The sequence below is a fragment of the Salmo salar genome, chromosome 05 (assembly GCF_965601325.2).
Source record: "Salmo salar chromosome 05, fSalSal1, whole genome shotgun sequence".
In the NCBI taxonomy this organism is placed as follows: Eukaryota; Metazoa; Chordata; class Actinopteri; order Salmoniformes; family Salmonidae; genus Salmo; species Salmo salar.
In genome coordinates this window covers 25,240,860-25,268,734 of record NC_138295.1, presented here as the reverse complement: position 1 = coordinate 25,268,734, position 27,875 = coordinate 25,240,860, and the positions used below count along the sequence as shown (strand labels likewise).

At 44.1% G+C, this 27,875-nt stretch overlaps 1 protein-coding gene across 7 annotated transcripts; it reads right to left on the bottom strand.

The window, feature by feature from the left end:
- On the bottom strand, positions 1-27,875 carry LOC106604433 (inositol polyphosphate 5-phosphatase OCRL). 7 transcript variants are annotated; one of them, XM_082975109.1, is made up of 23 exons: positions 25,659-27,875; positions 21,112-21,203; positions 20,572-20,610; positions 19,815-19,928; positions 18,267-18,467; positions 17,696-17,963; positions 16,577-16,726; positions 16,014-16,115; positions 15,510-15,624; positions 15,220-15,336; positions 14,687-14,868; positions 14,209-14,320; positions 13,783-13,892; positions 12,556-12,691; positions 12,191-12,301; positions 11,612-11,777; positions 10,750-10,985; positions 9,531-9,554; positions 3,730-3,849; positions 3,285-3,411; positions 2,633-2,760; positions 2,291-2,402; positions 1-1,914 (listed from the first exon to the last, which is right to left on the bottom strand). In XM_082975109.1, coding segments are annotated over exons 1-23 (2,889 nt in total). In that variant the 5' UTR covers positions 25,661-27,875; the 3' UTR covers positions 1-1,789. The 7 variants fall into 7 exon arrangements, with proteins under 7 accessions (XP_082831235.1, XP_082831237.1, XP_045573963.2 ...); XM_082975111.1 differs by having other exon boundaries at positions 3,327-3,411; positions 25,659-27,874; XM_045718007.2 differs by having other exon boundaries at positions 27,491-27,874.

Here is a 27,875-nt window from a genome sequence, read left to right as displayed (position 1 = left end):
TGCCGTAGTGGGTTTGTCTTTATTATGTTCTGGAGCACGCTGTAGGGAGGGTTCTTCCCGTACTCAGATTAAAAGTCTACTCATTTTAGTCATGTAACAGACACTCTTATCCAGAGCGACTTTCAATTAGTGCATTCATCTTAAGATAGCTGGGTGAGACAACCACATTGAACCACTCTTGAACTAAAATAAGCATGCTCAATCGAGAATGTTAATCTCCAATAAGATGAATCTGGGTCTGAGAAACTGGCCCGTTGAATAGCATATACTGTACAAGCAGGAGGGATGACTGATCGCTCTACTGTGAAGTTAGTGTGACTTGGGTTCAGAGTTGTAATGTACATGAATGGAGAAATCAGCCTAACTCACAATAACGCTCAAGATTAAGTTACACACAATCCCCAACACACCTTCATTGATTTTGAACAGCACGTGTTTCAGTATGCCCGACGCAAAAGGTGGACTTGAACAACCATGTGTGGTCAAACAATATCCAAAATGTGGTCTCTTAAAAGAAGTATGAAGTTGAAATAAAAACTGTAAAAGATGGTACAAAGTTCTGTAAGGAAAAAATAGAAATCATAAATAACATTTGTTTAAACCACAGCCCACTGACAGTTCTAACACATCTCCCAATATGTCTCCCAGATCCCAGAAAGGACTGCTCCGGATTGTCATCATTATCTTCTAGAAGAACGTCAAACTTCCTTGGTCGGTATTTCGGACAAGCAAGGATTCATTTAGTCTCTCTGTGTTCACCAGAAGTCTCTTGCGTCCAATATCACTACGTACCCATGGGTTGAATCGTTCACTCTGAGGAGTATCCACCAGGTAGAATGCGATCCAACTCTTCTGCACGACCCTCTGTGTATCTTTAGTGTAACGTACTAACGGATCATCATTATCTTAGTATCTGTGGGTTCATACATACATATTGTACTTCCATTCAGAGTTCACATTCAAATCAGGTAAAGGGAGTCGTTTTGGCACGGAACAGTCCTCAGAGGGGGTTGAATGGGGCACGGAACAGTCCTCAGAGAGGGGTTGAATGGGGCACGGAACAGTCCACAGTGGGGGTTGAATGGGGCACGGAACAGTCCACAGTGGGGGTTGAATGGGGCACGGAACAGTCCTCAGAGGGGGTTGAATGGGGCACGGAACAGTCCACAGTGGGGGTTGAATGGGGCACGGAACAGTCCACAGTGGGGGTTGAATGGGGCACGGAACAGTCCACAGTGGGGGTTGAATGGGGCACGGAACAGTCCACAGTGGGGGTTGAATGGGGCACGGAACACTCCACAGTGGGGGTTGAATGGGGCACGGAACAGTCCACAGTGGGGGTTGAATGGGGCACGGAACAGTCCACAGTGGGGGTTGAATGGGGCACGGAACAGTCCACAGTGGGGGTTGAATGGGGCACGGAACAGTCCACAGTGGGGGTTGAATGGGGCACGGAACAGTCCTCAGAGGGGGTTGACTGTTCACTGTCACTCCAAGCTGCCAACACCTAAACTCCTGGTCCTGCAGCCACACAATGAGCAGAGGTGAAAACTATGGGACTTGGTTAATGGTGATGGTTGTGAGTGACTGAAGTACAGCACTAGAAAGGCTGGGAGCTGGGGCATTGATAAGAGTCTGATAAGAGAGGGTCCCATATAGTTGCACTGTTTGTTCTCCAACAACACAATCCACCTTGGTCCCCTACACACATACATACACCTTGTGTCCACCAAAACCCCATTCCTCAGTCTGTCATCAAAAGGTCCAGGCTGTCTGATTCCCTGACCCCTCACTCCTCGTCCCCTCCCATGAGGAAGCCCAGAATGAAGTCGATGGCTCTCTGTCGGTCCTGCGCTGTCTGTCGGCCCACCATGTTGGGCGGGGGCCGGATGAGCAGGCTGGCAAAGAGGGTAGCTGGCAGAGTGGAGGAGAGAGAGGTAGAGGAAGATGTGAGAAAGAGGCATTTCTAAAGCAACATGGGTTTAGATCTGTTTCATTTCAGTCAGGATTCACTGAATTGAAACTCCAGTTAAATGTTTTATCAACATTACTGAAAATAAATTACATTTTTCAATTCTAGACTTGGGAATTTCATTTGACCCTAAATCTGGGTCGTGTTCAGTATGGAAGATACGTTTGGAATTGGAGTGAAGCGGGGACATACTACTATATCTGAACATGTCCAATAAGAACAAAGATATTTGCATTCCGTGGCATAACGCTTTGCTACAGTGTACCCTACTGAAAAAGCACATGTAGGTTATAGAAAATGTGGCCATGGGGAACTGACCTATGAGGTTGGCAGTGAGGTTGTTGTTGTAGGCGTATTTCAGCAGCTCCTTGAGGAAGGCCATCAGGTAGCGGAAGACATTGCGGTGAGCCCGGGGCAGCTGGGAGATCAACTGACAAAACAGCCCAGAGAAAAGACAGGTGAGAACTACAACCAGCTCCTCGTAGATCCGAGAGGACAAACTATGTCTTATGGTTTACAATGATTATACACATTAACTTTATTGATTCAACAGAAGTCAATGACTCCTACTCATATCCATTTCCAGATTCATATAAATTGACTTTTATGTGGAAATATTTAATGTTAGGCCACCTATAATAGTAATTAAATTCACTGCACCTGTTTGCAGAGGCGGCTGTCATGGGAACAGTCCAGGCTGCGCTGGTAGAGCTCGTAACAGACCACTGGCTCAGGCAGAGCTTCCAGAAAAATCAACAGGGCCTCGGCCACTGAGTGGTTACAACCAGCTGACACACAGTCAGGGAACAGTCAGAAACACAGTCGTGCGGACAAAGTTGGGGGGATACAGATTTGTGGCCGAGGGTGGGTGTACAGTGTTTGAACTTGACTACATTGCTGTCATACTGCGCAGAATCCCTGATCTACAAATCCCCTTGAATCCTAAACAGCTAATCATTATGTGATGAAGATTAGCAATCAGTTCAAAGTGATCCCCTCAAACAAGCTGGTTGTGTGTGCTGGTGCGTGAGCATACATATGGACAGGAAGATTGCACACCGTACACCCCAACTAGCACAGATTTCATACTTCCTCCACACTGCTAATCTATGTAGCGCATGTGGTGGATGTAGCTCACCCTAATGCTAGCACCACATGCCTTGGCACCAGTCTGTATATAGCAGCTGCTTTAACGCAGCGACCAAACTAACTGTGTGGCATCTCAGTCACAGTGTCCTGTTACAGGGCTGGGCCTACTAGTGGATCTGTGCCAGGGGCTTTGGAATGACTGGGGTCATATGAGTAAGGATACGGATGGAGTCAGGAATGACTGGGGACATATGAGTAAGGATACGGATGGAGTCAGGAATGCTGGTGTCCAGGCAGTCGATGACACTCTGCAGCTCCTCCTGCAGGCCCGGTGTCTGGAACAGGTCCTCCTGGAAGAACGGTAAGGAGTTTACAGGAGAATGTTGTTTTGAAATGACGTTGAAATAAGGGTAGGGTAGAATACTATTTACAGGTTGAAAGACTCTATGAATACTGCCTAGAAGCATTAGCCTGGAATACAAACTGAATTTTGCGTTGTTACACTTCTTCAAACACAAGTGACAATAGTGAAATGTAGTGATATTCTGTTTGGATTCCTTGTTAACCAAGGTTACCCCTCTAAGGAATACCTCATTCTGAAAATCATCCAAATTCATTGCAACAGCATTTCAGAATCTTCATAACTGAGATTAAAAACATCCTCTCACCTGCTGGCAGGACATGGTAAAGAGGTGGTTCACCAGCAGCCACACCTCCTTGGGGATCTTTAAGGGCTTGTCCTCCGTGCCGGCACTGTCCACCATCAGGAAGCTCACCCTGGACTTCTCCTGAAGTAACACACAACCACAACATGTTAGAAACATAGATACTATACTGAGAGAACCATCACATGTTAGAAACATAGATACTATACTGAGAGAACCATCACAACATGTTAGAAACATAGATACTATACTGAGAGAACCATCACATGTTAGAAACATAGATACTATACTGAGAGAACCATCACAACATGTTAGAAACATAGATACTATACTGAGAGAACCATCACATGTTAGAAACATAGATACTATACTGAGAGAACCATCACATGTTAGAAACATAGATACTATACTGAGAGAAGCATCACAACATGTTAGAAACATAGATACTATACTGAGATAACCACCACAACATGTTAGAAACATAGATACTATACTGAGATAACCACCACAACATGTTAGAAACATAGATACTATACTGAGATAACCACCACAACATGTTAGAAACATAGATACTATACTGAGATAACCACCACAACATGTTAGAAACATAGATACTGAGAGAACCATCACAACATGTTAGAAACATAGATACTATACTGAGAGAAGCACCACAACATGTTAGAAACATAGATACTATACTGAGAGAACCACCACAACATGTTAGAAACATAGATACTATACTGAGAGAACCATCACAACATGTTAGAAACATAGATACTATACTGCAGTATACTGAAGAAATTATGTGTCAGAGCACAGGCCTGATTCTGACACATAATCTCTATGGTTAGTAACGTGGCTGGAACCAGCTTTACCCAACTTTACCCGGTCGATTCATAAACTTATGAACTGCTTAATTCCTAAGGAGGATTTGATTCATCCTGTGCCATCACCTTCAATACGATTTAAAGGTTTCGCATTGATCAGAACGTTGATTCCATTCCTAAAATGATAATAATATGGCACATTGCGTGTCCTTTCAGGTATAGGGAACATATTAGAGCGGATTATCTCGAGGGTTGGATGTCGGGTCGTCTTGGAGGACAGCCATTGAACTGGGAGTGGATCACATTGTTTTGTGTCTAGCTGAGAACTAGTGAGAGTGGGTCCAAAAATAACCTCTGGCAGTGGGGGTCACACACACGGATACACACACTCACAGGACTGGAGTGGGACACTGTGATAGCCTGCAGAGCCAATTACAATATCAAGAGCCCTGGCCGAAGCTATTGTAAGAGTTAGAGAGCCTCTCAAAGTGCTACTGTTGTTCCTTAAGGGTATTGGAGTGCAGCTTCTAAGAAAGATGTAGCCTAGGCTATAGTTAGGTAACCAGAAATAAAGGCTTTTACAGAACTCTATTACATCAGGCCCTGGATGTTGATTTGGGAGGTCTTAGTTTGTGGCCCTGCCATGAAAACTACATACAGTAAGGTAAACACTGCATGTAGCAGAGTAAAAACTCTGGAGAGCTACCCTCCTGTAGGTTTTAACTCCAACCCTGTTCCTGGAGAGCTACCCTCCTGTAGGTTTTAACTCCAACCCTGTTCCTGGAGAGCAACCCTCCTGTAGGTTTTAACTCCAACCCTGTTCCTGGAAAGCTACCCTCCTGTAGGTTTTAACTCCAACCCTGTTCCTGGAAAGCTACCCTCCTGTAGGTTTTAACTCCAACCCTGTTCCTGGAAAGCAACCCTCCTGTAGGTTTTAACTCCAACCCTGTTCCTGGAAAGCTACCCTCCTGTAGGTTTTAACTCCAACCCTGTTCCTGGAAAGCTACCCTCCTGTAGGTTTTAACTCCAACCCTGTTCCTGGAAAGCAACCCTCCTGTAGGTTTTAACTCCAACCCTGTTCCTGGAGAGCTACCCTCCTGTAGGGTCTATTTCCAACCAAGATGCATGAAATGAGGAGAGAGAAGATTCAGCAATACTTGGAGGACAATGGAATTAAATAAAAAAAAAGCTTATTTATTGCTAAAAGTAGAACCAACGAGCTGGGGCTTCTGGCCTTTAAAAGGGATTTGAAATACAGAGCATATAATATGCACTCAAGCACATTTAATGACAGTCTTATGAGGATATCAGATTGAGGACTAGTACAGCTACTACTACTGTAACAGGGACAGACGGGACACCGCTGGGTCTAGAGACCTGTACTATAACTAGTACTACTGTAACAGGGACAGACGGGACACCGCTGGGTCTAGAGACCTGTACTATAACTAGTACTACTGTAACAGGGACAGACGGGACACCGCTGGGTCTAGAGACCTGTACTATAACTAGTACTACTGTAACAGGGACAGACGGGACACCGCTGGGTCTAGAGACCTGTACTATAACTAGTACTACTGTAACAGGGACAGACGGGACACCGCTGGGTCTAGAGACCTGTACTATAACTAGTACTACTGTAACAGGGACAGACGGGACACCGCTGGGTCTAGAGACCTGTACTATAACTAGTACTACTGTAACAGGGACAGACGGGACACCGCTGGGTCTAGAGACCTGTACTATAACTAGTACTACTGTAACAGGGACAGACGGGACACCGCTGGGTCTAGAGACCTGTACTATAACTAGTACTACTGTAACAGGGACAGACGGGACACCGCTGGGTCTAGAGACCTGTACTATAACTAGTACTACTGTAACAGGGACAGACGGGACACCGCTGGGTCTAGAGACCTGTACTATAACTAGTACTACTGTAACAGGGACAGACGGGACACCGCTGGGTCTAGAGACCTGTACAATAACTAGTACTACTGTAACAGGGACAGACGGGACACCGCTGGGTCTAGAGACCTGTACTATAACTAGTACTACTGTAACAGGGACAGACGGGACACCGCTGGGTCTAGAGACCTGTACTATAACTAGTACTACTGTAACAGGGACAGACGGGACACCGCTGGGTCTAGAGACCTGTACTATAACTAGTACTACTGTAACAGGGACAGACGGGACACCGCTGGGTCTAGAGACCTGTACTATAACTAGTACTACTGTAACAGGGACAGACGGGACACCGCTGGGTCTAGAGACCTGTACTATAACTAGTACTACTGTAACAGGGACAGACGGGACACCGCTGGGTCTAGAGACCTGTACTATAACTAGTACTACTGTAACAGGGACAGACGGGACACCGCTGGGTCTAGAGACCTGTACTATAACTAGTACTACTGTAACAGGGACAGACGGGACACCGCTGGGTCTAGAGACCTGTACTATAACTAGTACTACTGTAACTGGGACAGACGGGACACCGCTGGGTCTAGAGACCTGTACTATAACTAGTACTACTGTAACAGGGACAGACGGGACACCGCTGGGTCTAGAGACCTGTACTATAACTAGTACTACTGTAACAGGGACAGACGGGACACCGCTGGGTCTAGAGACCTGTACTATAACTAGTACTACTGTAACAGGGACAGACGGGACACCGCTGGGTCTAGAGACCTGTACTATAACTAGTACTACTGTAACAGGGACAGACGGGACACCGCTGGGTCTAGAGACCTGTACTATAACTAGTACTACTGTAACAGGGACAGACGGGACACCGCTGGGTCTAGAGACCTGTACTATAACTAGTACTACTGTAACAGGGACAGACGGGACACCGCTGGGTCTAGAGACCTGTACTATAACTAGTACTACTGTAACAGGGACAGACGGGACACCGCTGGGTCTAGAGACCTGTACTATAACTAGTACTACTGTAACAGGGACAGACGGGACACCGCTGGGTCTAGAGACCTGTACTATAACTAGTACTACTGTAACAGGGACAGACGGGACACCGCTGGGTCTAGAGACCTGTACTATAACTAGTACTACTGTAACAGGGACAGACGGGACACCGCTGGGTCTAGAGACCTGTACTATAACTAGTACTACTGTAACAGGGACAGACGGGACACCGCTGGGTCTAGAGACCTGTACTATAACTAGTACTACTGTAACAGGGACAGACGGGACACCACTGGGTCTAGAGACCTGTACTATAACTAGTACTACTGTAACAGGGACAGACGGGACACCACTGGGTCTAGAGACCTGTACTATAACTAGTACTACTGTAACAGGGACAGACGGGACACCGCTGGGTCTAGAGACCTGTACTATAACTAGTACTACTGTAACAGGGACAGACGGGACACCGCTGGGTCTAGAGACCTGTACTATAACTAGTACTACTGTAACAGGGACAGACGGGACACCGCTGGGTCTAGAGACCTGTACTATAACTAGTACTACTGTAACAGGGACAGACGGGACACCACTGGGTCTAGAGACCTGTACTATAACTAGTACTACTGTAACAGGGACAGACGGGACACCACTGGGTCTAGAGACCTGTACTATAACTAGTACTACTGTAACAGGGACAGACGGGACACCACTGGGTCTAGAGACCTATACTATAACTAGTACTACTGTAACAGGGACAGACGGGACACCGCTGGGTCTAGAGACCTGTACTATAACTAGTACTACTGTAACAGGGACAGACGGGACACCGCTGGGTCTAGAGACCTGTACTATAACTAGTACTACTGTAACAGGGACAGACGGGACACCACTGGGTCTAGAGACCTGTACTATAACTAGTACTACTGTAACAGGGACAGACGGGACACCGCTGGGTCTAGAGACCTGTACTATAACTAGTACTACTGTAACAGGGACAGACGGGACACCGCTGGGTCTAGAGACCTGTACTATAACTAGTACTACTGTAACAGGGACAGACGGGACACCGCTGGGTCTAGAGACCTGTACTATAACTAGTACTACTGTAACAGGGACAGACGGGACACCGCTGGGTCTAGAGACCTGTACTATAACTAGTACTACTGTAACAGGGACAGACGGGACACCGCTGGGTCTAGAGACCTGTACTATAACTAGTACTACTGTAACAGGGACAGACGGGACACCGCTGGGTCTAGAGACCTGTACTATAACTAGTACTACTGTAACAGGGACAGACGGGACACCGCTGGGTCTAGAGACCTATACTATAACTAGTACTACTGTAACAGGGACAGACGGGACACCGCTGGGTCTAGAGACCTGTACTATAACTAGTACTACTGTAACAGGGACAGACGGGACACCGCTGGGTCTAGAGACCTGTACTATAACTAGTACTACTGTAACAGGGACAGACGGGACACCGCTGGGTCTAGAGACCTATACTATAACTAGTACTACTGTAACAGGGACAGACGGGACACCGCTGGGTCTAGAGACCTGTACTATAACTAGTACTACTGTAACAGGGACAGACGGGACACCGCTGGGTCTAGAGACCTGTACTATAACTAGTACTACTGTAACAGGGACAGACGGGACACCGCTGGGTCTAGAGACCTGTACTATAACTAGTACTACTGTAACAGGGACAGACGGGACACCGCTGGGTCTAGAGAGTGAATGAAGCCCTTAGTTTAATTTTGGATCTCAAAACAGCATGTAAAAAATTTACCATGGTTTTGTCTGAACCAATGTGCTTCCCTAATCCAGAACACGAGGTCCTGTATATATTTGGTCAATTTCAGGTGTTTTTATGTCAAATCAGAAAAGCAACATTACTTGACGAGAACCTGGGTTGCCTATATTGCTGAGCAACAGCAGGGCATCAGACTAGCCTCACAGTGGAGAGTGGGACACCATCGAAATAGAATGACTAACTATTCTAGTTCTATGGTGGACACACCATGTAGAATGTACCTTTTCCATGTAGCTGTCCTCTCCCTTCGCCCCCAGCAGCCCCCAGCACAGCAGTGAAGAGATGGAAAGGAATGATCAAGGCAATGAGAGTCAATGAGGGAGGAGACAGATAGAAGAGAGAACAGAGGAGATACTGTAGACAGGAGATAATCCATAAACACCAAGGAGTCAGGAAGATAATGATAGGCTGTGTTAAAGGTGCAATCTGTAGGTCATTTCTGATTTCAATAAAGTATTGTCCCGGGCTGCCAAGACTGGGAGAGGGTCTTTTTGAGAGTGTATTGCACAGTGATTGGAGTGTTTTTTTTTGTTTCAGCATTGATTTCTTGAGCATTTCAGGGGGCCAACAAGTTACAGATTGAACCTTTAAAACTGAATTATTCCACCCAAACGTACCCGTGCAGAGTCAAACAGAATGACATTAGAATAGAGACAGTGGAAGCAAGAGATCATTTGAAATGGATCCTATAAACATAGAATACTAATCTAACTGAGGCCAAGGTGGATATAGATAGCCCATGTAAAATAACAATATGGAGAAATGCATGGACATACTTTTTGTATTGTAAAGTAGACCCGAGTATATGACTAGCCTAGACTTAGTCAATGCTCCCAATGTTTCAGGTAAAGCCTTCTGACATTTGTACACACTAATTGCCACTTCCTTATCCCTTTGGGGATTCTAAACACAGCCACAGGTTGAGACATTCTCTCTGCATCAATGGACAAATATCTAGACCAAATCTATGTACTCTTCAACACCAGTCTTTGAGGCCTGCTGCAGTGTTAGCTGCTTTTCATTTCTTACCCATTTACAGGGTTTAGGGTTAGGGAAGCCAAGTTTAGCGGTCTCTCATGCCAAAAAGTGTAATGGAGAAAAACAACTATCTGCCATTGCGGCCTTCAATGACTAAAGAAGTATATAAAACACTTACCTTGTATTGACTGTTCAACTAATCCTGCATGAACACTAAATGGATTGACTGTTCAACTAATCCTGCATGAACACTAAATGGATTGACTGTTCAACTAATCCTACATGAACACTAAATGGATTGACTGTTCAACTAATCCTGCATGAACACTAAATGGATTGACTGTTCAACTAATCCTGCAATGAACACTATTTAAATGGCCCTACATACATCATTCCTATCCTACCTTGAACGTATCCCTCCCTGGTTGCTACAGTAACTTCACATTAGCTAGTTCCACTCACCAGGTCGATGAGCTTGGTGATGGGGATCTCCCGGATGGGCTTCTTTATGTGACACAGGGTCTCCAGCGAGGTACCGAAGCAGCTGGGCAGGTAGTTGCCTGAGATGGTGATGAAGTAGTCCTTGCCTCGGTCCAGGTGCAGCACCAGGATGTCTTCGATGGCGTCCTCTCCCAAGTTGAGCAGTGTCACCGAGTCCTTGCTCACGTACACATCCAGGAAGATCTCTAAAGTTTCGTCTGGCGGGGAGAGACCGAGAAGGGAAGTGTTCATTAGGGTATGCAATTGACAACAATTTGTAATAAAAGTAGACATGAGCGTTTCTTATTGAACAAATCCAGGTAGGATGTGTTTCAGTCTGTTTTCTTTGGTTGTGGTGCCTCAAGAACACAGCCCTGGTGGTATGACACCATTGAGAACAGTACATACATAGCTACAATGGGTTACAACAGAGTAGAGATGCTATACAAATGCATTTTTCAGTCCAGTTGTGAAACAATCCCTAGCCCCTAGGAACCTTATATAAATCGTAAAAGGAATGTATTTGATAGGTAGGCCTGTAAACAATATGGTAGCAGCTGCATGCTCTCTGACAGGCTTGGTAGGACTTTAAGCATATTACTGTATACCTACAAAGAAAAACATTCAGATTCTCTATAAGTGTTTAAAGAGTAGGGGCTAGCGGCTGTTTCTGGACCAGGCCTTCCTTTTCCCTCCTCCAGGAGATTATTCAACTGAATGATCAGTGAATCTTTAGATCCTCAGATCAGTGAAATCCCACCAAAGAAGGAGCAAAGGATACACTGTGAAAGTATCCCAGCACGCAGTGCGTGTGACTGCCTGGCTGAAAGTGAAGGGGACTTACTGGGCTCTAGGAAGCCTTCGCTGGGCTCAGCGCGGAGCCAGTTCTTGCAGTACTGCAAGTCGTTGAGCTTGGGGATGAAGGCAAAGTGGCAGGCGACCTGCCCGTCGTTAGAGATCACAAAACTCTCCCGCTGCAGCTGGCGGAACTTGACGTCCTTAAAGGTGAACTATGGGAGGTGAGTGAGAGATGGAGAGGAGGGGAGAGAATAAAGGTTGAGAGGAGGACAGACTCACAGACATTGTTACAGTAAGCCAGAGTGCAAGAATGTTTGTTTGATCTATGCAGTAGATTGTTTGAAATGCAAATAGATCCCCATACCATTCTACACCTGCAAAGTAACTCAAGCATCTTGGCAGACTTCTCCATTTTCTTAGGCTATCATTTTTCATAAGGATTTTAAATCATAAGTCTCCTGACTCAATACTTGCTGTCTTGGTATCAAAATGACTATGTACCTTACTTAATGACAATCACTGACAAAACAGACTTATTGATCTGACACAAAATATCAGGGGGGAGGAAATGCTGGACAGGAAATCAATAAGATGAGAATCATGTCTCTATGTTCTGTCGACTCACCTCTCTGTGGGTCAGCGCCAGAGACGGGAGGAATTCGTTCTCCATCCTGTCCATCATGCGCACGATCTCCTCAAAGACTTTCTTGTGGCGCGCCTCGTTCACCACCTTCACCTTTGATACACACAAATAGAATTTCTCAAACCAACAACTATTTATTCAATATAGCATAATCAAGCACGCTACTCGAGATTAAACTTGTATTTTATGATCCTCATTGAGCTGTATAGTATGTTAAAGGTATGTGTATTTTACTTAATGGACTCCTTGTGAATGTCAGGTCTCCTGTGACTGTCTCAACCTCAGTCAGTCAGATGTGATTTCCAGATGCTGACAGGCAGTGTAGTGAGTGTTTACATGATCCTCACCCCGACACTGAAGAGGGAGCTGACAGGCTTGTGGTCGCTGGTCTTCAGTTCCATGTGACTCCTGTAGTGGAGCTGCTTCACATTACTGCCCCTCCACAGGATCCGATCGCACCACGCTGGGACACGACACTTCCCACTGCAGGAGAACCCCAGAGAAAGAGACAGGGGGTAGAGACACGGGGTCAGCTGTTCATTCGGGACCAAATGCAAGGTAGCAGATTGAAACAGTGATTGACAACGTGGACTAGTCCAATAAGGCAGTGGTTCCCAAACTGTGGGGTACGCCCCCCTAGGGGTCGGCAGGGGGGCAAGGGGGCCAGTAATAGTAGAATGCACGTGGTGCAATTTCGAAATTGGGTAGTGCATCATCAATTCCTCTTGTCATGTCAGTCATTGCATACCTTAGAGATATTTATAACTTGGCAGAAATGTCCAGAACAACAAGAAGGTTTTTTATCCCATAGATATTGTCCTTTCTATGTCACTCATATATCACAAGAATACACATTAGACATGCCAACATTTATAGAATTGCAAGAAAATTTGCTTTTAAACTGCAGTGTTCTTTGCACCATGACCAAAAATGTGTAGAATTGCAGGAAGTAAGCTTTAAACCTGCTAAATCCTCTCCACCAATAAGAGGGGTTGAACAGTTCGTATCATGAACAGTGCTTGTGGGCTTAGAAATAGACATGGCGCCCGCGGGGGGGGTGTTGCCGAATGCTGAAGGAGGAGCCTGAGTGAAAACATTTGGGAACCCTTGCAATAAGGAACAGTCATTTTAGTTTCCGTTACAAAATGTTCAGTTAAATGCCACACAACCCAGTGTTTCCCTAAATACCCTAGATTTCCAGGTAAGTCACATAAGCCCCCAAAGCAACATCCTGGGTCTTTTCAAGTTATTTAGGCAATGGGGAACATAGCTGGTTAGGGGGCCCGGCCCACCTCGTCAATAATGGAGAAACATTTGTGTAAGGACTCATTTCATTACTGGGACAGAATGGTTGGAAATGTGACTTTTCAGGTTTGATCTTACCAGGTATGTTAACATGAATAATCAAGGCGCTATGGCATATGAGGATTAGCCTACACAGGGTATATCCTTTGCACTCTGTTGGGTGGAGGGGGGGGGGGGGGTAATAGCTGACACATCAAACTACAAAACTCTATGGGTGTTCTAGAAGTATGTGATTGGTGGGAAAGGAATCAGGATCAGTGGTATTTTACCTAGAGTCCCAGCGGTCCGTCTTGGCGTCATACTTGTACGTGGGCATGAAATTGATCTCTCCCTCCATGAAGTCTGTGAAAGCTCGCTTGTTCTGTCTCTGGATATTCAGCTTCACACAGAGGCAGGAGGGGAAATATACCAACAACATGTTATTCAGAGACAGACAGAGGAAGTCCAGTATTTATAACCCTTTAAACAACCAGAGAAAAGAGGAAATGAGGACCATACAGAAGTCCTAACTCCACTGTACAAATCCAGCTTGGTTTTATTCAATGTCTTTCTTTTTGTTGTTGTGCAGGACATTAAAATGGCAACATGACTTCAAGCAGTATTAGTTCATTCATGTTTTAATATATAACAAAAAAAAGGTGTAAAAAAACATTGACAACGGACTAGATAACAGATGTGTGTGTGTGTATTCTCACCTGGTCATACTCTTGCAGTTTCCTCAGTTGGTTGTGGGAGATGAGCTGTTTGACCTCAGCTGCATCGTACACAAACAACCGGTAGTTCAGATCTCCTACCCAGATCACTACACTGGACCACAGAATGGATGAAGAGTTACGTATTGTAACACAACAGCATGTAAACAGTCTTACAGTAATACCACATGTTTACACCATTACACTGTATGAAGACAAAAACAGTGACATGGTTACACTATTTTTACAGTAAAATTATATGTTGAATTGCCAAACTATTACCTGAGAATGTCTCTCTCTGTGATTTAATACATTAGCACCAAAGAATTCCATCTATAATAGTAATGACTACTGTAAGCCCCTTGATCCTGAAATACATAGTATTACTGAGAATACATGGCTAATGCACTAAGTGGTATGCTAGTGCAGACATTGGAACAGGGCCTATGACTCTACAGTGTGGGTCTTGGAGGGGACTGACTCGTGTTTGACGATGTTGAAGGGAGGGTGGTCTAGCATGTGGAAGCTCATGCGGGCACAGATGTCTTTGTAGTCCTGGTTCCTCCTCTCAAAGTCCTCGACGTGGGCCGCCAAGTGGGAGTTGACAAAGCAGAAACTGGTGTTGTGGAACACAAAGCGCACCGCCACACCTCCCTTGTTGCCCTGGAATGAGAAAACATTGTATGTTGACCGACTGATTGATTTGTTTGTTTAGTAAAGTGTCTTGCAACAGATGCTCAGCCCGTATGGGTTTAAAGGACGCTTGTTAGATGAAAAACTATACCTTTTACAGTATATGAACATAATAATACAATACTTTGCAGTAGCAGTATATTATTGTGGTATTCAAATATCTCATCATTTACATTATGTCTATGTTCTGTGTACCTACTGTATCTATAAATGTCATCAAGTTATACAGTTATTTAGTTATGATGTTATTAAGTCGTAAAGTTAATGTGAGCAAAAGGCAAACACAAACACTTCCTCTTAGTTGACTTGACTCGTTCGTACCATTTTTCCCATGATACCAGTTCCCACGTGCTCCGCCGCAACCTCTTTAATGTGATTCTTGTGCACCTTGTTGACAAACACCACCAGCATCATGCCCACTAGTCGGATGGTACGCACCTGGGGAGACAGAATTTGGATATGGATGCTTCTATCAGTCTATTATGAACTAAAGATGTCCTTTTATCAACGTCTGCTGCTCTCAGTGTGTAATTACAATAACGTAATATTGTAGTTGATTAAACCATTTATGTTTTCCACTGAAGATGAGAAGAGTCCGCTCATTGACCCACCATCTTGTACTTGGCTTTGGGATGCAGACTTCTCTCCACAGCCTCCACCCACAGCTGCTCCTTAGAGGAGTCCAGATAGAAGAAGGCCTCTGTGCTCAGGTCCAGCTCCTGGAAACTACAGCACCCAGAATGCACAGGGAAATCAGCGCGGTAGTTCCAATGTTTGGGAAAGTGCTCAAAAGCACTCTTCATAGTATGTAATGAAATGTCTAGTTTACAACTAGCAACGTCCATCCATCATTAACGATATGGAATTAAGAGGATCCAATTCAGAAAAGTATGTTAGTTGCACAACTCTGGGTCGTATTCACTAGGCAACAAACAGAAGAAAACGGCCTGAAGCAGAGAGGGACTACCTGAAGTTGTCCAATAAGAAATGCTTGTCTTCGTTTTTCATGGCAAAACATTTTTGATACGGTGTGCACTGATGAATACGACCCAGGTTCATTCCTTCATACATGCTGTGTAGAAGACATTGGGTACTCAGATAGATATGTCACTGACCCCAGAGCGTAGACGTCAGGGGGTTCTAGCGAACAACACAGCCAGGGTTCTAGACTGCTGTCTGGAGACTGGCCATTCACATTCCACGTTCCAGAAAAGAATCTGAAACACACAAAACACTCTTATATAGGCATTCACATACTTATGTGGACAGAAACATGTGAGTTTAGTGCTAGAGTGTAGCCTGATAAGGGTTACAGCTAAGAATAAGAACTTACAGCTCAGTGACTAAAAGTTGGCTTAGACACTTTTAGTTCAACCCAGGACCCTGCACATTTTGAAAATGGACCGTGGAAAAACTACAGAAAAATGTAGAATAACTGCTGCTATAACCCACTTTCAATGGATCTCAAGTTTCTGGCCAGAATCACAAGTGGCTACTGCAGGGGAGCATATGTAATGGAGCTGGTTCAATGAACCACTCTTGTGATGTTACCTTGGCTGAGACCTGAAGACTTGCATCATCTCCACAAGCTAATGTGGTCACACAGGAGGCCCAGGTTCAAACCCAGTCAGTGACTCTCTGCCCCACCCACCATCCACACAAACCCATGGACACTCACCTGAAGTCCTTGATGTCTACGTACTCCTCCTCCTTCTTGGCCAGGCGGTGTTTGATGAGGTACTCTCTCTGGCTGGCCTGAGTGGAGAACATGGCGTTCCGCATGCTGTTGGTGGTGGGGCTGTCACTCCACGAGGTGGGCCGCTCAACACTAAGACCGCAACATCAGGTGAGGATGAGTCATTCCCACAGTTATTCTATTACATTATTTTTCAGGAAGGGTGTGATGTAAAGGTTACAAATCAAGATCTAGGCCACCGAAATTATAAATAGAGGCCCTTTGACACCAAATGAGCCCCACAGTGAAGGTGTCATAATACCCATAAAACTTAGCGGTCAAACAAGGAAATGGTTCCATTAGTTTTTCTATTCATTTTTCCCATAGGGGATTTTATAACCACTTAAAATAAGGGCTGTATTTCGTTTAGGCTTACCCTGGTGTGACGTTTTGATAACCATGTAAATCTTTCTGGGACAAGGTGACTTTTATCAAAATGCTAATTAGCGTCAAAGTAAATTACATGCCAAACTACAAATCCCTGCAAGCTCCTGCACGTCATCTCTAGCTAACAACTTTGCTAACAGGTAATGTGTCAATTTAAAACTTGCACAAGACAGTTCATAGAATTGTCCATTTAAAGAAATGTTGCCAATTTATTCATTACTACATTTAGCTAACATCAGATAGTTCATCCAGAGATCCTTACCATCGCCTCGGTTAAGCAGTCTCGTCCAGATCATCATGGGATTTGTAGTTCTTTATAATAGCCACATTAGCAGCTAATTAGGATTTCATTTTAGGTGGATAAATACAGGCGAATATAATGATAGAAGTCACCTTGTCCTAGAGAAATGTACATAGCTATCAAAACATCATGCCAGGGTAAGCCTACATGAAACACAGCCCCTATTTTAAGTGTTTCTAAAATCCCCAAATGGGAAAAATGAACGGTGGAAAAATGATAGGGACCATTTCCCTGTTTGACCACTAGGTTTTATGAGTATTATGACTCTTACTGTGGTACTCTACAGAAGCCAAATACAGATAGTTCTGTAGGTGAAAGAAAACATCTCCAATAGGATGAGCATACTATGGGACGGTCCTACTGGTAACACTCACTCTGTTTTGGCAGGCGTTATGAAGGCGGCATCTTTAGCCTGTATGGACAAAACTCTGTCTTTGGAAGTGGGGATGGGCATGGGTGGGAGAGGATTGGAGGGAGTGTAGGAGCCTTTACGGGGAGGCAGAGGGGGAACTGGAGGAGCTTCCTGGGGGGGCCCGATGCCATTCTGCTGGTTCTTCTTCTCCTCCACTTTGAGGGAATGATTGAAGTTGTTCTCGAAGCCAAAGTCTATGGCCAGAGAGAGAGCTGGGTCCTGTCTGTCAGCTGAGATAGAGGAGAGATTCATATGTGAGAAACCTTGTGACATTCACTGTATCGTTCAACCGTCATAAGTGTCTAGGATTCACACCTGACCTCGACTGTAATGTGTGCTGATGTCTGGTAACTATGCGGTGCAAAATGGCTGCAGTAGCGTCACCCAGCTGGGTGCTGGACATTGGTTATGGATAAGGTTAAGTTCCTCTATACAATGTCAAGCGCTTTGAGAATCTGGAAAAGCTCTATATAAAATGCAATCAATTTTAACTTCTTCATTCAATTTGACCAATATTATCCATGTATCCATACCTGTGCCGGTCTGGTTGGCTGAAGAGCTGTTGTTGGGGTTGGGAGGCGGTGGTGGTGGCGGTAAGCCGGTGGGCTTGGTGTGAGAGTTGACAGCTTTGTGGATCCCTCTCTGAGGAGGGATGGGTGGGACTGGGGCAGAGACTTTGTGGGGAGCCGGCATGATAGGATCCATCACTTTGATTTGCGTGCTTTTGGACTCGACTGTGGAAAAGTTGGCAGCGCTGGATCACTCAATCAAGAGACAAAGCTACTCTGTGAGTTACATGAGACAGCATTTCTCTACACGTTGCAAACTGCAAATGTGTATAACAATCTAATACGAGTGCCAAGAATGATCTCATAGATTACAGTAAATCTAGGTTGTTTTTTTGCAGAGCTAAAGAGAAATGCAATACAATGACAATAGCACTACAACACTCCCTTCGAAGGACCACACCCATTGTTCTATACACCTCCATCTTGTTTCTATTGACCTTTCACAATGCAAATACTACTAGAGATACAATGTTAGGGAAATGAGGCAACACCCAGCACAACAGGGCTGTTAGAGAGAACGAGATTGTGTCCCAAATGGCACCCTATTCCCTATAAAGTGCACTACTTTTGACCAGGGCCCATAGGAAATAGGGTGCCATTTGGGAAGCAAGCCTCAGCCTGTGGTAATGGGGTTACACCGTCTCAATCGTTAACCAGCGATGCCAAGGCCACGGTTCGACATTTCAAAAACTGTTACTGTCCCCAATCAAGCCAAACTGCTTGGGGACCTATATTTAAAATAGGTAGCCTATTCCTTTCAATATTCCAGGAGTGGGTGTTGTAAATGAGGTCATAATCATTAAGAAATGTAATGGATTTTCTATATTTTTAGCACTTTTGGGGGGGGGGGGGGGGGGGGGGGGTGAAACAGTCTATATACAATGCATCTATAACAGAGTAGTGATGGGACACAGTCAGGGCTCTACAGTGAGATCATTTTACTCACTTATGTGCTTAAATATTTTGTTGTTTAACCTGGAATGTTAATTTAGAAGCACCAGTGCGCTTAGAAGAATGAAGGATTCTATCTATAATACCGTTAATATTTGTAATTGTGCTCCTAAATGTCTTTGTGTGCGCCTACATTTTTCAACATACGCGCACACAGGCTCCTTGTAAAACAGGTCAGCGTAGAGCCCTGCCAGTCTTTTAGCTGTGGCATATTATATGAAGACAGTGGACACCAATATTCATTTGATACGAGTAATCCCATTTAGATAAGCCACAATCCACATCAACCACAGTCAAAACTAAATCAAAAGACACGGCTACAGGAGATGATCAACTGTGGCTCTGGTAACACAACATCAGAGACAGGACGCACTAGTAGGTACTGTGCCACACTGCCACCTTGAAAGGGGCATCTGACCGTAAACATAGCTGAGGAATGTAACCGGTAGACATAGGTGAAACGTGAGAGAAGTGAGAGACTGAGCGCGAAAGACAGAGTGAAAAGAGAAAGAGAAAAAGAGAGAAAGGGCGAGGGCGAGGGCGAGAGAGCGACTGGCTCACCTTGCTGCTTGGCTCTCTTCAACTGGGAGAAGAAGGACTGGCTGCGCTCATCATCCTGGAGCTCCAGAATCAGCTCCAGGCCTTTCTCCCCTCTGACCCGTATCCTAATGCAAGCTGGAGGGGCAGGGAGAAACACACATCCACCATTGACTCCCTTTATGGCTACCACAGACTCATTCAATTCAATACACTATTTATTCCTAAGGGGCAATTATTGCTGGGTATAGAGTGACAGGGCAGGAGGAGCAGGCAGACAACACATGACAGGATACATTGTTACATTCACCACAACTTAGCCTATACAAATATACCATTTACTCACTCACCACAACCATGGAGACACTACCCATGTCCACTTGCATTTCTACCAACTCCACACAAAATGAGGTAGACAGTGATTTGCCAACAGTGAGCTATTTCAAGAGTGCAGGTTGTCCCATCGCCACAGGCAACTTATGACCAACTTTTACAACTAAATAAATCTGCAGAGACAACCAGGCATGGAGCTCAGGGCATGCACGGCATGCACTAAAAATGTAACCAAATTGGATGAAGAGCTCTGTTACAACCGATTGTCATGTTTTTATTGTAGTACTGTTGCCACAACACTGGTCTTGCACATAAGCTCCTATAATAAGGTAGAAACAACAACACAATGATGCTGAATTGCTTATAGCAAACCTCCACTAGAAACAATTCCTATCAAGGTGGATGACCATTTCAAAAATGGAAGTATGAGGAGAAAAGTCTTACTTACTTTTTAATGGCAAGTCAATGAGCAGCGCTTCTTCGGCCTCTGGAAAAAAAGCAGTTAAAAGATAAAATGAAAGAGTTGTAAACGTGAGGCTCAAAGGTCTGTGGGGAAGAGTGAATATGTCATGACAACAGGTTTCAATAGGCTCTTGCTACTAGCTGTTGACTTTCAAATGTTTGGCCATGGTAAAGAAAGCACCTTGGACTTGTTCCACTATGACAAGCAATAACCTTGAGTTAATACTGCTACCATGGTAGGGAGTTAAGGAATGTCAAGTTTAAATGCCTGCAGGCTTTAGAGGAGAGGGGCTCTGCATCACAATCAGCTGTCTGTTGGTACATGAACCGTTCTAGATCAAATCTCTGAAAACCTGTCTGAACTGTAGCAGTTCAATAACATTTCCAAAACATTTCCTTAGCATGCACTGCAAACAATGGTACCATTCAATAACACTTCCCAGACATTTGGCCTAGTTACATTAAAAACTAAATGGTAGGCATACATGGACTTTAAAGGGTGAATTTAGACTTAGTGGTCACTTACCTCGTTCAATCTGAAAATGACTGTTGATGGGTATGGACAACTGATGTACCGGACAGGACACAACAGTATCAGGGTTAGCCAAAACACCTAACCTGGAGGGAGAGGAGGAAATGATCTTTCAATACTGCACCCTACATTGTTGGTCTTCAGATAAGAAGTTTAATTTCATCTAATTTGCATAAAACCTAATGCAGTATAGTGAGCAAGAGAGGTGTTGTCATAGTGATTTTACAGACTTCCCTAAAACATTTAAGTGGACAAAATAAACGTAAACAGAACTTATGTAACTTAGCCCAAACAGTTGCCGTTTCATGATGCAAGATATTAAAATGCAAGCGCAATGAAAAGTAAATGATTAGGTATTTACGTTAGAGCTTCAGAGCTGTGATGTGTGGGTTAATGTAGGGTCATATTTCTCTCCCTGATGATGACAATGCAACAGCCAAAGCATCAGTGAACTGAAGTCAATTCCAACCGAAATCCATGCAAGACATTCAAATAAATGAGAGCCTCATATGAAATGATCACAAGGCCTGAGCTTTAATCCAAATCAAATGGAGCGTCTGTCTGAGCTGTGATGAGGGTTAATGTAGGTCAAGTCTCACTCCCTACCAATGACTGTACAGCAGCAGGCAGGGTGTCAGAACATGTTCACACTTCCTTTCAACTCTTAACAAGAAATGTGATTACTGTGGAGAAGTGGAACATGATGCAACCCTGGCTGCTTGTCTGAATGTGTCAGGTCAGGACGCTCTGTTCCAAATAGGCTAGCTGGAGATGGCACCGTAAGTAGTATACCCAACTTCTCTTCCAAAATACCCCTAAAATGTCCCTTGTCATTATATATAGGCCTAATAGGCTCCACCTATCATCAACAAGTAGGCCTAGGTCTACTAATACCATGGCAAGCTCTGTCCCTCAATTTTCCCCGCAAAAAACGATCAATTCAATGTGTGACAGAACTGAGCGATATGAACAAAAAATCCATATTGCGATAAATTCCATGAGTTGATGCGATAACGATAAATAGAACGATACGATCATAACATGGATGTCTACCACAGTTTATTATTTTATTATCCTTTAAGCTACTACTAGTTTGATGGTTGTAGCCATCAATTGTCCCATTAACAATCAGCCATAACTTATTTCATTTCAAAACTTGTAGGCTACTTAACATTATCAAAATGAACGATAAACAAAATGCCTGCGATAAGTGATCGGTGTCGATAGTTTGCAGTTTATCGTCCCAGCTCTAGCGTGAAATAACATAATTGAAAACCCATTTGCCATTGGAAGTACACACGCCTGACATCTTCCCCTCCTGGTACCTCTCCTGGTACCTCTCCTGGTAATCACTAATTTATGAGCGGTCTAAGGCACTGCATCTCAGTCCAAGAGGCAAAACTACAGTCCCTGGTTCGAATCCAGGCTGTATCACATCCGGCCGTGATTGCGAGTCCCATAGGGCGGCGCACAATTGGCACAGCGTCGTCCGAAATTGACCGGGGTAGGCTGTCATTGTAAATAATAATTTGTTCTTAACTGACTTGCCTAGATAAATAAATAATACATTTCAGCCTATGAGAGCATAGCATAGGCCTACTACTCAGGCTAGAGCAGGGCTTAGATTAAGTTCACTTTATTCACCAATTGTACACAATGTCCAACCGAAATGTGACTTCCACTTCATCCCAACCTCCGAAAGACACACATACAGTGCATTCGGAAAGTATTCAGACCCCTTGACTTATTCCACATTTTGTTACATTACAGCCTTATTTTAAAATTGATTCAATATTTTTTCTCAATCTAAACACTATACCCCATAATGACACAGCAAAAACTGGTTTTTCTCATTTAAAAAAACAGAAATACATTATTTATTTACATAAGTATTCAGACCCTTTGCTATGAGACTCAAAATTGAGCTCAAGTGCATCCTGTTCCATTGATCATCCTAGAGATGTTTTTACAACTTCATTAGAGTCCACCTGTGGTAAATTCAATAGATTGGACATGATTTGGAAAGGCACACACCTGTCTATATAAGGCCCACAGTTACCAGTGCATATCAGAGCAAATACCAAGCAATGAGGTCGAAGGACTGTCCGTGGAACTCTGAGACAGGATTGTGTCGAAGCACAGATCTGAGGAAGCGTACCACAAAATGTCTGCAGCATTGAAGGTCCCCAAGAACACAGTGGCCTCCATCATTCTTAAATGGAAGAAGTTTGGAACCACCAAAACTCTTCCAAGAGCTGGCTCTGACAGAGCTCCGGAGTTCCTCTGTGGAGATGGGAGAACCATCCAGAAGGACAACCATCTCTACAGCACCAATCAGGCCTTTATGGTAGAGTGGCCAGACGGAAGCCACTCCTCAAAAGGCAAATGACAGCACGCTTGGAGTTTGCCAAAAGGCACCTAAAGGACTCTCAGACCATGAGAAACAACATTCTCTGGTCTGAGGAAACCAAGATTAAACTCTTTGGCCTGAATGCCAAGCGTCACGTCTGGAGGAAACCTGGCCCCATCCCTATGGTGAAGCATGGTGGTGGCAGCATCATGATGTGGGGATGTTTTTCTGCAGCAGGGGCTAATAGACTAGTCAGGATCAAGGGAAAGATGAACAGAGCAAAGTACAGAGAGATCCTTGATGAAAACCTGCTCCAGAGCGCTCAGGACATCAGACTGGGGCGAAGGTTCACCTTCCAACAAGACAATGACCCTGAACACACAGCCAAGACAACACATGAGTGGCATCGGGACAAGTCTCAATGTCCTCGAGTGGCCCAGACAGAGCCCGGACTTGAACCCAATCGAACATCTCTAGAGAGACCTGAAAATAGCTGTGCAGCGACGCTCCCCATCCAACCTGACAGAGCTTGAGAGGATCTGCAGAGAAGAATGGGAGAAACTTCCCAAATACAGGTATTCCAAGCTTGTAGCATCATACCCAAGAAGACAAGGCTGTAATCACTGCCAAAGGTACTTCAACAAAGTACGGAGTAAAGGGTCTGAATACTTATGTAAATGTGATAGTTAATTTTTTTATCAATTTGCAAAAAAATGCAAACATTTTTTTTGCTTTGTCATTATGGGATAGTGTGTGTAGATTGAGGGGAAAAAAATATTTAATACATTTTTGAATAAGGCTGTAACGTAGCAAAATGCTGAAAAAGTCAAGGGGTCTGAATATTTTCAGAATGCAATGTACATATACAGATTGGAGCAGGGGGCTGTTAGATACATACAGGTCGGAGCAGGGGGCTGTTAGATACATACAGGTCGGAGCAGGGGGCTGTTAGATACATACAGGTCGGAGCAGGGGGCTGTTAGATACATACAGGTCGGAGCAGGGGGCTGTTAGATACATACAGGTCGGAGCAGGGGGCTGTTAGATACATACAGGTCGGAGCAGGGGGCTGTTAGATACATACAGGTCGGAGCAGGGGGCTGTTAGATACATACAGGTCGGAGCAGGGGGCTGTTAGATACATACAGGTCGGAGCAGGGGGCTGTTAGATACATACAGGTCGGAGCAGGGGGCTGTTAGATACATACAGGTTGGAGCAGGGGGCTGCCACACTGTTTTTGTGAGGGGTTAAGTGCCTTGGCTCAGTGTGTACATAGTTTTAATGCATTTAGGTAGTCGACCACGGAGTTTGTGTGCGCTCTCATGTGAGTCTCATTAGAGTGGTGGTGGGATACAGACATAATAGGCAGCGTGATGGCTGGCACTGGGGCTAACCTCTGTCTCTCTACTGCACACACACACCAGCTGAACCGGTCCTGAGTATTATCACGCACTAAACAAAAACATCAAACAAGCAACCATGTTCAGAGCTGCTGACTGAGAATCTCGTGTGCTGGCTGTCAATTAAAGCCTAGAGTGGTACTGTAAACCCGGGCTTCTCAAAGTGGGGAGGTACTGCAGGGGGTCCGTGCCCAGATATCAAAACAGATTTAAAACAATATATAAAAACATCTGATTGCAGAAAAGGCCACTTTGGCAGCTGACTGCATCAACATGAGATTCTGACATGAAAACCACTAGGCGATCTGAGGTTTGTAATAAATGGCCTGCATGCATTTGGCAGTGAACTCCCATCAGGACACAGCCAGGGCACTGCGGATCAATTCAGGCATGCTGCACCGGTCTATTGCTTTATGCTGTAGTGCTGCACTGTGTCTTTCTAGAGGCATACCTGTCAATCATCACTCACCCTCAAACATTATGCTGCTAAAACCATAATGAGGAACCTTGTTATTCAAGGTAGACTACAGAACACCATGGCAAACATTGGTATGGTATTTCTGCAGTCTTGAACAGATGGTCCACACAAGCAAAAATGTCTTGAAGTAGCAGTCGGACAGGAAGAGGTTTTGCAATGCAATGTTTCATCTGAAGTTGTACACCACTGCTTGACAGGAATAAACCTGACCACTTGAGTACAACTCATCATTATGACCCAGTATGGGTGAGAAAGGCAGATATGAATGAACATACATTTTCAGACACTGAGTTCTCTAATGTTAGTACTTACATAAACTCCCCAGAGAACTCAATCAGTGACAGTAGCCTGGGCTCCTTCTGACCGGACAGCCTTACCTCCTGTCCTCTTACAGTTTGAACATCACTATTAAGGAACCAGCAGCAATGATGAGAGGGCAGGGACACACACTAGGGCAGGCTACAACTTGAAGATGAAACTACAAATAGGCCGAGTGACCAGAATATTGGTTATGATTTGGTCAACAAATATTTAACCACACTAGCTATTCCAGACAGTTGTCTATTCAAGGTTGTTGTGAAATACTTAAAATGGAGCTATACGTTAATAACAACAGAAGACGTGTATAAGGCTTTTGTGGTATTATTGAGAGAGAAAAAAATTGTTAAGCTAGTTAGTACAGTTGCACAACCTACAAACAGTAAGTCATCATGATCATATACTGTATGGGCCAAGTAACTGGTTATTTGGTTACATTGTTTTGGAAATTGAAGCAAAAAGCAAGAGTTTGTAGGCTGTTGCGATTCCAACCCATGCACAGCTGGACAGAGCCATAGAGATCCTATTCAATTCTATTTTGTATTATAATTCTATGAACAGAATATTCCTAGCTAGCTAACTAGGCTTACTGGGTTAACAAATCAAACTTTAATTATATAGCACATTTCAGACATGGATGCAACGCAATGCACTTCACAGGAAAATGAATAAAAACAAAAAGGCCACGAGACAAACAATCTATCTATAACAGCCATGGAAGTTCAAACAGTAAAGGCAGAGAACGAGGACTGTAGAGACTAATCCGTGGTAAAAAAAATATATATATGAAAAAGCTGTAATGTAATAAAATAATATATACAAAATATGAATTATCTAAAAGAACTGAATGACTAAAAGACTAAGAGCACCCTGTGGAAAAACAAAGATAAAAGGGTGTTAAAGATCTTTTTTTTTAAATGCCCACAGTTTCACAGTTTAAAAACTCAGGTTCTCTGGCAGGCTGTCCCAGAGGCTGAGGGCATAGTAACTAAAGTTTGCCTCTTGGTCCTAGGTTTTGGGATAGTTAAAAGGCCAGTGCCAGAGGAACTGGGGGACCTACTGGGTACGTTGCTTAAAAGCATGTCTGTCATGTATTGGGGTGCACGATCGTGAAGCGATTTATTATCGACTAATAAAATAATATTTTCTAAATAAATTCTAAAACTTTCAAAATCTATTCTAAAACGCACAGAAAACAAACACAGAGAATTAAAAACCGGTGTAACGTGTGCTCTCCGTATGGTCTTGGTCAGTTGACAAAATGTTTTCTTGGGTAGACGACATTAGTATTAAATCAACCCTGCTAGTAAAGCATTTATCATTATTTCAGTGTCAGACTAAGAAAAACACTAATCAGCTGAAATATTCAGAGTAAACACAACAAAATGTTTGACCTGCAAGACAATATTATTAAAAATATCAAATGCAACCAAACCTAAACAGTTAATTTAGCTGGATAACTTAGCGAACTAAAAACCTATAGCTATGTTAGCATGCTAACAGCTACCTAGTTTTAAAAAAAGCAAACAAAAAAATGGCAGACTTTCAAAAGGATATTGCCAAGCACTTCTCGTCACTCCATAAGCCCGAGGAGGAATCCATTCTCACCAATATATATTTTGCTAAGGGTGGTAACTAATGGTATATACACGGACCGTCCAGACGTTTTACACAAGGAAAGTTCCGGGTGACAGCTGTCTACCGGGACGTTTAACCGGCGGGGGAGTGCTAGGGCCTAGGCTAGTAGTAGTCATGCTATGTTGATATTGCTGTCATGAGAAAATATTAGTCTGGTCCTTGGAAGTTTGTTTTCAGACGCAACTCACGTTCGCGCTCACACAAAATATGCGTGGTAGTTAACTAGCTGTGTTCATCAAAACGCCGGTAGCATAGCTAGCTTTGATAATAATGTAATTAGATGGCTAGTAAATCCTCCATGTTGCACCTTGTCTTCAATGCTGTCTTCCCTCCTCTTCAATGTCACAGCATCCAGATGCTAGGCTAGACAGCTAGCCATCCAGCTGCTACGAAAACCCCGGACTTGCGACTTGTGGTTACAGCCAGTGTCAGATTTCGCTAATGAGAACTTCAACGCTGCGCATCATTTGCGCATACATAGTAAAAGAGAAGGACGGGGTCATAATATGGGAAGGAAAAAATATTCATTCCCATACACAAGCTACATCAGAACAGTCAGTGGACTTATTTTAT

Coding starts and splice junctions, on each gene's coding strand:
- LOC106604433 (XM_082975109.1), bottom strand. Junction 15,625..16,013: donor CCTGACGTCTACGCTCTGGG/GTCAGTGACATA, acceptor TGGGTGCTGTAG/TTTCCAGGAGCTGGACCTGA. Junction 3,412..3,729: donor TTACCATGTCCTGCCAGCAG/GTGAGAGGATGT, acceptor CCGTTCTTCCAG/GAGGACCTGTTCCAGACACC.